The sequence below is a fragment of the Copadichromis virginalis genome, linkage group LG3 (genome assembly GCF_057382275.1).
Source record: "Copadichromis virginalis isolate Kocher_CV1m ecotype Utaka linkage group LG3, C_Virginalis_male_GT1.1, whole genome shotgun sequence".
Taxonomy (NCBI): Eukaryota; Metazoa; Chordata; class Actinopteri; order Cichliformes; family Cichlidae; genus Copadichromis; species Copadichromis virginalis.
In genome coordinates this window covers 43,213,789-43,225,919 of record NC_140620.1, presented here as the reverse complement: position 1 = coordinate 43,225,919, position 12,131 = coordinate 43,213,789, and the positions used below count along the sequence as shown (strand labels likewise).

General features: G+C 47.3%; 1 protein-coding gene across 1 annotated transcript; it reads right to left on the bottom strand.

The window, feature by feature from the left end:
• Positions 1–16: 16 nt before the first annotated feature.
• On the bottom strand, positions 17–11,682 carry per1b (period circadian clock 1b). The gene is made up of 19 exons (XM_085451195.1): positions 11,067–11,682; positions 9,854–10,107; positions 9,617–9,738; positions 8,841–9,042; positions 8,561–8,755; positions 7,824–7,902; positions 7,497–7,603; positions 6,788–6,941; positions 6,301–6,571; positions 5,511–5,619; positions 5,163–5,322; positions 4,967–5,082; positions 4,690–4,836; positions 3,810–4,178; positions 2,792–3,606; positions 2,512–2,698; positions 1,964–2,177; positions 1,598–1,748; positions 17–1,499 (listed from the first exon to the last, which is right to left on the bottom strand). The coding sequence occupies exons 1-19, from the start codon at positions 11,477–11,479 to the stop codon at positions 1,224–1,226; spliced, it is 4,341 nt and encodes a 1,446-aa protein (XP_085307321.1). The 5' UTR covers positions 11,480–11,682; the 3' UTR covers positions 17–1,223.
• Positions 11,683–12,131: the final 449 nt, after the last annotated feature.

Here is a 12,131-nt window from a genome sequence, read left to right as displayed (position 1 = left end):
TGACTTCGCATTTAAACCCATTTAAAGTCATTTTATTGTCTTTTTTTTTATACAAAGAACTTCAAAAATATTAAACTGTTGCAGACACCACTGACGCCATGAAGCAAAGGATATCACATGACCAGAACAGTGCCACAGAGAAGAGACAGGGAAAAGGGACAGAGTGGAATAGAGAAGATAGTAAAACACTCTTCGAACTCTTCGGAGGACTTTTTAAGAGTTACATCCACCTTTTTCCAAATCTTCTCACCACCACGAGCAACACAGAAGCGCTGCAGGGTCCGTAGGGGGGTTGATAATTTGGGAAACGCTGTCTGTAGTGTTTGTTCACTGTTGTCGTGCTCAAACTAATGCCTGGCAGATGAGAAGCCTTTTAAAAGGTGTGGGTCAGACTCCCGCTGATTTCCACGCTCGTCCACAAGTAAAGCAACTCGACTGCCGAGTCACAAACACTGTCTCCATTTCCAAAAAGTGCGATCTATCGTATAACAAATAGCTTTTTAAACACATTTTTTGTTGTTGTTTTTTTTTACAGTACACACCCTCTTTTGGGTGTTCTCCATCTGCAGTGCATCAAATTATAAAAATATACACAATGCTTACAAAATTACTTGGTTCTCACTGTACACTCTATCAGGTGAAAGTAGTTTAATTATTTGGGGTCACAATTCATACAAAAGAAGAAAAGAAGAAGAAGAAAAAGTGAGGATTGAGAACTCTGGGCAGGAGAGATGAAAACACAAGTGAAGCACATCCATCTTTATGTAAAGGTGCACTTTTTAACCTTAGTCTCCTTTGATTATTTTACAACTTAAATAAATATAACATGAACTACAAGGACAATTAAAATAAAATAAAAAAAATAGACAAAAAGAAAGAAAACAGGACAAATTCACTCTCTAAAACTGAGTGTGCGTGTCCGGTGGTGTCCAAGGCATTTAATTAACAGTTCCAGTGGGTGCCTGGACTGCTGACATCGAAATCAGACTCAAAGAATCAACGTGTCCCGCCTGACCTGCTGTCCGACAATAAACGGCAGTCGTCTGCATCAGTACGCACCTCAGCATCCCAGCGCAAGCTCATTGGATTACAGCCTCTGTAATGATGCTTTGAGCACAGGAAGTCCTGGACGGCGCATATTGTCTCATGATGAAGCTCATGATTGGCGCTAGTGCTTTTCATTTTGGGCCACCTGCGAGGTGAGTCCCGTCAGACTCCAGTGGCTAAGTCTCACTTTTTCCTTCCACGGTGTCTGACCTCGCTCCCTCCTCCTCTGCCGCCATGTCTTGGCTGCTGTCCTGTTTTTCTGTTCCTTTATCTTCAACTCCTTCCTCCTCTTCTTCGTCCTCAGGGTGAGCCGCCTCTGTGAGGCTTTTCATCACCTCGCCGGCGCTCTCCTCCTCGGCCTTGAGCACGCTGCACAGCTCCATGTCGTGGATCTCCACGTCGAATGGGGCGGCGGGGGGCACAGCGGGGGGAGACTTGCAGCCGGTACAGCCCTGAAAACACAGAGAGAAGCGACTTCCTGTATTTTCTGCCACAAAACAGATCGTACATCGCACGTTGACATGGTACAGGGTGGATCTGTTGTACTCACGGAGATGTTGATGGCTCGCGGCAGGCGTCCGGTGCGGATCCAGGGATGGACCTGGCTCAGCTCCCTCTTCTGCTCCTCTGTGAAGCGTGGCTGGTGTTTCTGCATGTTCCTCAAGGACTCACGATCCTCTCGCAGAACCGTCTCCAAGTCCCTGTTGACGAAGACAAATAAAGTGGACAAGTATTAAGCTGCTGCCTTTCTGGACTAACAGCTGCTTGTATTTCTCTACAGTATGACTAGATCGGTCCCACTTATACTTCATGTCTTGAGAAACAAAACAATCCTCACTTTTGCTAAACCAGTTTGTCATCTGAGAGCTGAATGAGTGAATCAAAGTCGTGTATGTCATTTTGCCCAGTGCTGTACCTGACAGGCAGCTGATAGGTCATCATGACCTTGTCGTCTGTGTTGGCCATCAGCAGCCAGATGGGGTCCTGCAGCACACACTTGATGAACTGCTCCTCTCCACCGTCTCCTCCCGCGCTGCTGCTGCCCCCTGCTGGCTGTTTGCGGGAATGGTCATTCTCCGATGAGTCGATGCTGCCGAAGTACTTGCTGGTGTGGCTGCCCTGGCTGCTGACTAGATGGGAAAAACACAAAAAGTTTAGAAGAGTTTTCAGTCTGTACTTGAGAATTAAAGACCATCACAGTGTTAATTAGAGACAATCTCAATCAAAACATTTTTTTTTTTACTGCAACTTTTAGAGTTCATCTGATTTATTTCATCTGGTATCATCTCACTTTACTAATAACAGTCATATCACGATCAACTAAATTAAATGTCAGAGTGCCCCAGAACTCTGCGTCCCTGATAGAAACCATTAAACTAAAAAGAATTCCATCAACAGCCGAGAACAAGATGTTTTTTTTATTTTTATTTTTTTAAATGGCACTAATGATTTAAATCTACTGACTGGTGCCGCTGGTGCCAGAGGAGCTGCAGCCGTTGGAACCGGAGCCCGAACCCGAGGATCTTGTTCCCGAAGACCCTGAACCAGAGGCAGCTGATCCGGTGCCTGAGCGCGAGTCTTCTTGGAGCAGCAAGTCCAGCAGGTCGCTGGAGGTGGACATGGCATCGTTGTTGGACTCATTAGCTTCACCCTAATGGGGAAAACATTAATGTTAATTTTTTTTTAAGTCTTTTGTGAGCAATTGCTACATTTTTAGGTCAGACATCCTATCCTGAACACTTACATTCTCATTTTCCTTGGAGGTGTCATCTGAGCTCCTCTGATTGGTGGAACTTTGCCCCCTGGCTGCCCCACCCTGCACCGAAGGCGATGCCTGCTGAGATGCTGCTAGTGCCGTGGCGACCTCTAACCGGTTGCTCGGCGACTCTTCCAGCTGAAGCAAGTTGAGAGGGGAGGAGCATCGGGATTGGAAGAGGGGTGACTCCGCGCCTTCGCGATCAGCTGGCGTCTGAGTGTAAGACTGTGGCGTGCTGCTGCGAGACAGGGCACATGTGCCTGGTGTGGGCATGGGGTTGGAAACTGTAATGGGGACAGCGGCTGTGGGGACAGCGGCTGTGGGGACAGCGGCTGTGGGGACCCCTTGGTAACCGAAGTTGGGATTGTAAAATGGTCCAGGGGTGGAGCCTGGCTGACACATGGGCACTCCCATCTGCGGGAACATGTAGTTGGGCAGAACGAAGGCCATCATGGGAGGAACCATCTGGGTGGGGGGGAAACGTGATGGATCTGGGACGGGTAAGGGCTGAGTAAGAGGTGGGTAGATGGGGTAGATTGGAAGCATACCAGGGGGAAAAGCAGCGGGTGGCATGCTAGCCTGGGAACCTACAGAAGGCCAGGAGGATGAGGTTGTTGGAGGGCCGAGAGGCATGTTGAGGGGCATGGGAGCAGTGCTGCTTCTGAGGTCCTGACGACCCCCGCTCAGGCCCAGAGAGCTGTGCTGGTCAGAAGACTCCTGGTGCTTGAGTCTCTTACCGCCACGGCCGCGTCTGTGACCACTGCTACCTCCTGCAGCTGGGTAGTCACGGGAACAACGCACCCCTGCAAAAGATAGAAGACGCCCTACAATCAGTTTGGTGCTTCACATAAAATATTCTGAAGCTTTCACACCAACAGTTTCACAGACGTTAGTGTATCGAAGGTGATACAGGTTCCCAAAGATGAAGTTCAAATATACTTCTTCACTTTGCAAAACAGCTATTCAATACAAAACCATTTCTAAGACTGTGACAGTGTGCTCCTACCTCGTGACAGGGGGTTGACAGCTGCGGCGTGGCAGCGCACAGTTGAAGACACCGTCTGATCGACAACGCGCAGCTTGCTGAGGTCCTTGAAGCGGTCGAGGAAGGCCTGCTCCTCCTGCTGAGTGTGGGCGGACAGCACCTCCTTGGTAAGACCCAGCCTGCTACCTCCACCTCCCGCTGCTCCGGCTCCTACACTTCCGCTTCTCCGGCTGTCCCTATCAGGCTGGCTGGCTTGAGGGAGAGGAGGAGGTGGCGGAGGAGGAGGAGGAGGTGGAGGAGGCGCGATGTTAGCGGGAAGCTCTAAGCTGCTTGCGGGAGGAGTCTGTGCAGCCGGTGTGGGAGTTGTAGGAGCTTCCTCCATGACGATGTCTGTGAGAAGAGAAGAAGAGGAGAAGAGGACAAGAAGGCGGGATGTAACGATATAAAGAAGAAATAAAGATCACTCTTTTTGCAATTAACTGACACAATTCAGTGCTGTCATTAGGCAGGTAGGACCAAAAGATTCAGGTATACATACATACACGTATATATCTTATACAATCTACAGCTGCAGATAAACACGAGTTTGTTAGCTGAAGCCTCGTGTTTGCTAGAGCTGTTGTGTCATTAAAGTTTAACATTCACTGAAAAAAAAAAACAATTACAATATGTAAAACAGTGTGCACAGGAGAAGAATGAAACACATCACATCAAACCAGAAATGTTCCAGGTAGTATGCCTGCAACAAAAGCGAGTTTAATTGCAAAACAAACACATAAAAAGCACAACTTGAACGCCACTGTTAAACATGAAAAACAAAAAAAAGAACTCCATTCAGGGTGTGCAAGGAACTCGTCCTGCAACTTCCAGGAAGGAGAGCGTGAGTGTTAACGAGGCCCACCTGACTCGGGAGGCTTCTTGTCTCCAACATGGACGATGGTGCTGCTGAAGCTACACTGAGACGTAACTGAGGCTACACTTTCTGCCTTTGTGGCCATGGTCAGAGGAGGCAGAGGAGGTGGTTCACCTACGAGGTTAACTGAACCACCTGGAGAGACAATACGGTCAGAAATTTAGTCGCACAGACACAACATCAACCAGGTTTGTTGTCTTCTACCTAGTTAGCTGCATCATTACCTACCTAACAACTTAATCAATTCCAGATCATAGTGAAATACCTTTGTTGTTGCCGTTGGGCTCCTGTTTGTCGTCATCAGATGCTGAGGAGGCAGTGCAGGAGTAGGAACCACACTTCCTTTTGACTGTATTGGGAATGTTACAGCTGTCCAAGTACCTGTGTGAGAAATCGCTGGGTAAGTGGGAGGTCAAAGGGCAAATGTCGACACAGAAACGACTTCAGGTTTGTGTACAAACCTAATGACGCTGTCCAGACAGTTGATCTGCTGGTAGGAGTAGCTCGTAGATGGTTCCTTGGGTACAAGCGGTGCAGGGACCAAACTTTTGGATGGGTTTGTCATGTCTGCTATCAAACTTCTGACTGGATCGCTGTTGATCGCTCTGACGGCCACCGTGTCTGGATCAGATACAAACAGGATCAAGAAATTAAAATCGTCCTCTGTGAAGGCTTTTGGACATTATTGTTATTATTAAAAAACTTTCTTTTATGCCTTTTTCTTTCCTGGAATACTAAAACTATTAAAAAAACCAAACTATTTACTCTCCCGTGACATTCTGAGTTCAAATACAACTCCAGCCTCTTACCCGTGCTGGTGTTTTTCCTCGGAAGTGGGCGGTTACGAGACTCGATGAAAACCTGCTGCCCGTTTGTTTTCACCATATGGACGTCTTTGCAAATCTGCTGAAACGTCATCTAGAGAAAAACGAAGACCAGAAACATCACAGCTAACCAACGAGAGAATGACACTGCACTGAATCTTCTGCCAACCTGTCATATTGTTCGTGCGTAACACTACAGTCTAAATGTGATGCAACAGTACCCAGGAAAATGCGGCTGTATCAAAAACAAGGGGATAAACAATCTTGTGAGAAAGCATTTCACAAAGCGGGACATGTTGTGCGCATTTTCAGATGGATTTCTTTTTTTGTTTGAGTAGCCTTACATGATTCATAGTTAAAAAGAATCCTTATTAGTCTAACCCTCTATGCAGCCCCTTTAGTCATCTAATGTCTGAATCCAGATATTTTATCATTTAGCCACACTACAGTAAAAGGACAGCAACCCCCTTGCAGCTAGGAAACAAAACACTGGTGGTTGCCTGGTGACAACTGAAGTTTCAGCAGCTGCAGTGACCAACCTCTCGGCAGCCACTTTCAATCACAAGGCAACCTTTATCCAAAAAAACCTGCCAGACAGACTGGATCAGGTAACGAGCTAGAATGAATGAATTTTATACTCTGGCTCTTCTCGTGTGTCTATGATGTGCCTCTTTGCAATCAGAGGATTAAACTCAACTGATTGCAAAGCTGGTTGTACTGTGGTTATATAACTAAAAAAAACAACAACACAAAAGCACTTCTTTCTCAGACTCACAGGTTTGTGGAATGCACCTGCGGCCTCATCTACAACGGGACTGTTGCTGTCGCTGGACGAGGCGGCCGAGGCACTGAGGTGCTGTTGGTTGGAGCGGTGGGAGCCCCGTGAGCCGCTGGACCCAAGAGAGCTGTAGCCCTGAGAGCTGCTGCTGTGCACCGGCTGCACCAGGAGTCTGTGGATCTGCTCGCTCAGGTGGACGATGTCGGGCGTGGTGACCCGATTCTCACAGTCCTGCGGCGCGGTGAACACGTCTTCATTCAGCGGGCTCCTGGAGACAAGGAGAGTTTGTTTATAATAGAAACAAACTCTTTATCTGTGGTTTTTTTTAGGTCTTCTAAAAGTGCCACTTTTTAAGAAGATCCTTGTTTAGTCACTAAAGGCAGTATTAAACGTGCATCTAATGAGCTTTAAGGACAGATGACCGACGCACAAAGTTTGAACAATTACATAAAACTTTTGGTGAAGTGAGACAGAAAACGCTTACGTTCTGACTTTGTGCCGCCCCACGATGAACGCCACCTTTCTACTCCAGGGGTTAACAAAGGAAGACCAGCTGGTGTCCATGGTGACATACTCCCCGCTGCGGGCGCACATCCGCAGGGGCGAGTAGTCGACCGGCTGCCCAGCAAACTGAAAGACTGAAGAGAGATGACAAAGCACACATGTGAGTTTCCTGAGTTGTGAAAGAACAAAATAAATAATAAATATGAAAGCCATGAACGGTTTACACAGCCCTTACGCTTCTGTGTGACATAAGCTCCTACCAAAAACATCCCCAGATACAGGCGGCAACAGCCACAAAACTAGAACGTCAAAATGAGGACCCTTATTTTTTCCAGAAGTAAAAGAAGAGAGAAAGATCACATAATAAATGATCATTATTGCCTCTGCTGGATTAATGTAGGCGTCACCCTGTCCCCTGTAGCTGCCTTTGTGTGTCTATGTGCACACCACCTGCAGCTCTGACACACACAGTGCACAGAGAACCTGGTTGCTTAGGTTTTATACATTTTAACAGCAGCTGTCGTTACATCAGCAGATTAACGTCCACGTTTCTCTCCTACTGCACAGGTTCCCAATTAATTAGTCTTCTGCTAACAAGCCTGTTATTCGAGCTAAAGTGTGTTTTTTACATTAGCCCTGTGTGAATTTGGTCGTGATTACATTTTGAAGAAAGGCTTAAATAGGCTTACTCTTCTCATGTATAGCCACCATAATGGGCCTGTCCTCAGGGTGGATGCAGAGCAGGATCGGTGTCCCGACCAAGTCCTGAGGGAGGTAACCCAACAGTGGCACTGCCCTGCAAACACATCACATTTCCACACTGAGAGTTATCATTTTACACACACCTTAACATTCAGAGAAGTGAAATCGCAAAACATGTTATAGCTGTTTATTTTTAACAACTGTCTCCAAATCCACAGTGAAACGATGAGTCGATCGCACGCCTTAAGCTTAAAACACCAATTACCAGAAGGCGACACAGCAGTAAGCATGGGGTCAGAGCAAAGATAACTGACCTTTCATCAACTTCCTGGAAGAGGCAGCTGGGAGTGTGACTGGTGGTGAAGATCCTCTTGTCGGGTGGGATGCGAGGAGCTGATGGGCACAGAGGACACAAACAGAACAGATGAGGAGCATGTTTGGAGGGTGAAACAGACTTTGTGTCTGACACTGTTCTGACAGTCATGCAGTATCAACTGTCTACATTATCCATATTCAAAGGAATATGGTATTCCAGTCTCTTTCATTATATTTCCTCCAGAGCTATAGTGGAAGCAGACTTTGCACCTGTTAGAGTGCAACTACACAAACTAGACTCTCTCGCTCTTTTCTGATAACCCCAGGCTCGCTTGCTTTGTTTTCCACTGAAACATCCTGCCACAGAGTTAACACCAACGCACCGCCCACTCATCCTGTCTCACCAAAACAAACACGCGCTCTGAAACCAAACTAGTAACCTGTCACATGTCAGACCTGAAGCGACTCTGATACCAAAAGCTGCCCTGCGTTCTGCTACTCTACTCAAACAGGTGGGGCCTGCCTGGTTACAAGAATCATATTCATACATCACCTCACATAATCAGTCCAAACAGTAAGGAAAGAACAGTGTAAAAAGTGTCGATATAATTAAAATGCTATGTTACATCTCTTTAGCTTGTGTGACTCTCAGTGTCAAATTGATGATGGTGTAATTTTAACTCATATATACACAAACACTTGTTTATTACAGACAACAGGGGATCGTATCAAATACCTTCATATCCAGAGTGGACCCTCTCTGCGATCAGCAGGCAGCAGGGCTGTGGCTCAGCAGCATCCGAGTCTCTGATGGTGAGCTGGTAGGGCGTGAGGCGAAATGGGTAGTAGCGCATCTCGCCGCCCTGCGGCCGGTCAGCACTGAGCCGACAGAACATGGACTTCTCCTGGGTGCAGTCAACTGGAGGAGATGCTGGAGGAGACCGGAGTCAGTCAGCACAGGAAACATAAGGAAACATAGCTAAACTTGCTCGCGCTTTCAGTCGGCGTGTGCTCACCAGAGCCGATGCAGGAGGCCCATTGGGGCAGGCGGCAGGGTGCCGTGCTGCTGTAGAAGGTGCTGACATCTTGCGGAGCCAAAAGGTCAGAGAATATGGTTCCTTGGAGACACTCAGGCTTACAACGCAGCACGGATGAGCCCTGGGGCGATATGTACACAACCTTCCCTGACAAGAATGATACTGCCATGGAGAATGTGTCCTGGAGAAAACAGAAGGAATTTAATGAGCCACCTTCTCCAACAATCTGGGATCTTTCATTGGGGCGCATTTCAATTCCTGTTTCAGGAAAAAAACTGTGAAAATGGATATTTTTGAACACAAGCACAAAGCTGAAGGCCACACCCATCTTCAAATTCATTTAGCTCTGGGCTACTAATCCTGTGAAATTTCATGCCTGTATGTACTGGTTGTCCTCAAACATCAGCACAAATCTAAACATCTGCCCCAGTACCCCAAACGGCCGGTGTAGTAGTTTCATTGAGGGTCGACTGAACCTCTAAATCTCAGTTTAAAATCAGTAGTGTGCCTTGAAGGACATTCAGATGCTTCTTCAGTTTCTGGATAGCGTAGATTTATCAAATGCTCTGACAGTAACCAGGAGGCAACCCTCCTTTCCTCTGAGTTACGTGTTAAACTCTGAGGTACCGAAAGTCATAAAACAATAATGCCCATGGCTCATTAACAACAGTAATAGTGTACTAGCCCCACTCCTTTAAAAGCCTTTAAGAGTAGTTTTAAGATGCAGGAAGAAGTGGATACGAATTTAAACTCACAGTGTTTTTGAGGGTGTACTCTGAGGTGATATTATCCAGCTCCTCAATCGTGAAGGTGGACAAGTCCAGACTGCAGCCGTGACACTCCTCCACACTCCACTGGTGATAGTACTCCTTGTTAGCTGGAAACATTGAACATTTCTCAGTTAAGATGGGCCTAAAATTCATCATCTGTGTTTTGCCTCCCACATAAGAACAGCCACCTTCTTAGAAAAGAAAAAAAAAAAAGACCCTCACCTCGGACTTGTTTGACACACTGCAGAGCATATTTGAGTGCATTCAGAGTGCTGAAGTGGCCCTTGGCCTTGCGCTCAGCTGGCAGTCGGAGCTTGAGCTCTTTGATGGCCTTCATGAGCTCCTTCTGCGTCTGGACCCTGGCTGACTGGTTGCTGCTGCAACCGGAGGTGGAGAGGGGGTCGTGCTCCGAGCTGGACGATGGCAGGCTGTAGACCAGGGACCCGCTGGGAGGTGACAGGCTCTGGGAGTTGGAGCTGGGTAAGGAGGACAGTTTCAGACAATGATTATTCAGAAAGTGAGAGGTGAGTGCGTGAACACTGCTGCTGCCGACCAGGCAGACATAAGTGTCAATAAATTTAAAAAAAATCCAAAGAAACTATTTTAAATAGGTAGTTTCGGCTACTGGTGTCCACTCTGACAGCTAGAAGAAGCTTTTCAGATGAAAATGGGTATAAGCAGAGAAGAGGTTTCTCGACAACTTCACCTATTCCAGGGCGCACCCCCCCATGGCAACGAAACTCCCAATGGCAGCCGTCTCTCCCGGCAGGACAATGCGCCCTGCAACACCGCAAAAATTGCTCACAGCCAGTTCGACTACCGTAACAAAGAGCCCAAAGTGTGCACCCAGCCTCCAAACTCCCCAGACAGCAGTCCAATAAGGCAACAGTGGGATGCCCCGGAACAAGCTCGATCCTCCGAGGCTCGACTCTGCAACCCACACTCTGCCACAAGCCGACGCCACAGGACACCCTCGGGGGTCCTGTGTCCATGCCATTATTCGAAAGGGGCACCTGAGCAATATTAGGCAGGCAGTTTTAATGTTGTGGCACTTTTATGGCAAACATGAATAATACAATTACATTTCTGATTTTAAAGCACTTACATTGAAAACAGGTGCAATAAAAGCTGAAACATCCTTTCTGCATGCCACACAACGTTGGTCCTCGCCAGCCACCGTACACGCTCAGTTAAACCAGAGTAGTAATCGTCAGCATTACTAATGCTGACATCTGTCTTATAATAAAAGCATCCAGCTATCTACCATCTTAATCTTTCTCTACTCATTTCCAGCTTTTACTCTTAGACTCTTTAGGCCTGGCTGGCCTTGGTGCAGCCACTCATTTCATTCATTGTAATCTGACTAAGATCATACTGATTTCACCCTGAACACACACACACACACAAAAAATGAGCTGTGGGTGACTTCTCTTACCTCTTGTTGCTCTCTGTAGTCTCCAGTATCATGCCAGAGTCCTTGCCATTTGAAGAGCTGTGGGAGCTGCGTGCGGACTGATGTCCGCGAGACCTGCTCTCCCTCTCCATCCCGCCCTCGCTCTCCCTCTCCCCGGAGTCGTTTCCGCTTGAGATTCCATCCATATCGTCTGAAGTCGGACACCTCTGATCTCTGGACGAACCTCCAGACCGAGATCCGTCGCTGGGGGATGAACCTCCTCCCCCTCCGCTCTCCTGGTCCTTGTGGGTGACACTGGCACCAAGCTGACCACTGCTGCAGATTTCGTGCACATTTAACCCCTGTGAATCCGCTTCCGGGTCTTTCCCGTTGGCCCCTGCCAATCGCCCCCGATTGCTGCTGCTAGGCATTGATTTAGAGTTGTCATAACTCATACTAGAGTAGGATGAGGCTGGTACAGCTTGATTGAGGGAGTCAGCCAAGGCGAAACAAAAAAAATTGAACTTTGCTTTAAGTGGGACTACTACGTATGCACATGTGAATCATAGTTGTTGGCTGTTAGTTTAACAAATCAAACAGAGAGCATATCATTGTTTGGTTTGGTTTTTTGGGTGTGTGTGTGTGTGTGGGGGGGGGGGGGGGGGGTGCGCGCGCTGTAGACCCCTCTTTGAGAATTTTCAGGAAGAAAAAAAAAAAGGTGCAGGCTGCTACAAAGCTGCCTTTCTAAACAAACAGAACAGTAATTATCTCGGGAAAAAAAAGTGTCACTCAAAGCGCTGCAGACAAGACATGAATTTGTGGTTATGAAACAGCCTTGGCATAAATGCTCCAACAGATGGGATGAGAGATTGTGAGGGAGAGTGAGAAAAACAGCTCTCGGTGAGAGCAAAAAACATTCCTTTCACTCAGTGTCTGGTTTTCTCCCTTCTTTAGAGATGTGGTGCTCTAGGCGCTAAAGGCCACCTGAAATGAAAGAAAAAGAGCGAGATGGACAGAGAGAGGGAGAGGGGGAGAAAGGACAGCAATATTAGGATTATAAAACACTTGGTTGTCATGGTCTCTCTCAAGCATCTCTCCAGGACTGCG

Excerpts from the sequence above, each read along its gene's own strand:
- per1b (XM_085451195.1), bottom strand. The coding sequence starts at position 11,479 with ATGAGTTATGACAACTCTAAATCAATGCCTAGCAGCAGCAATCGGGGG. Across the intron at positions 5,323-5,510 it reads GAGGAAAAACACCAGCACGG|ACACGGTGGCCGTCAGAGCG; the intron begins GTAAGAGGCTGG and ends TATCTGATCCAG. Across the intron at positions 3,607-3,809 it reads TGTCAACCCCCTGTCACGAG|GGGTGCGTTGTTCCCGTGAC; the intron begins GTAGGAGCACAC and ends TATCTTTTGCAG.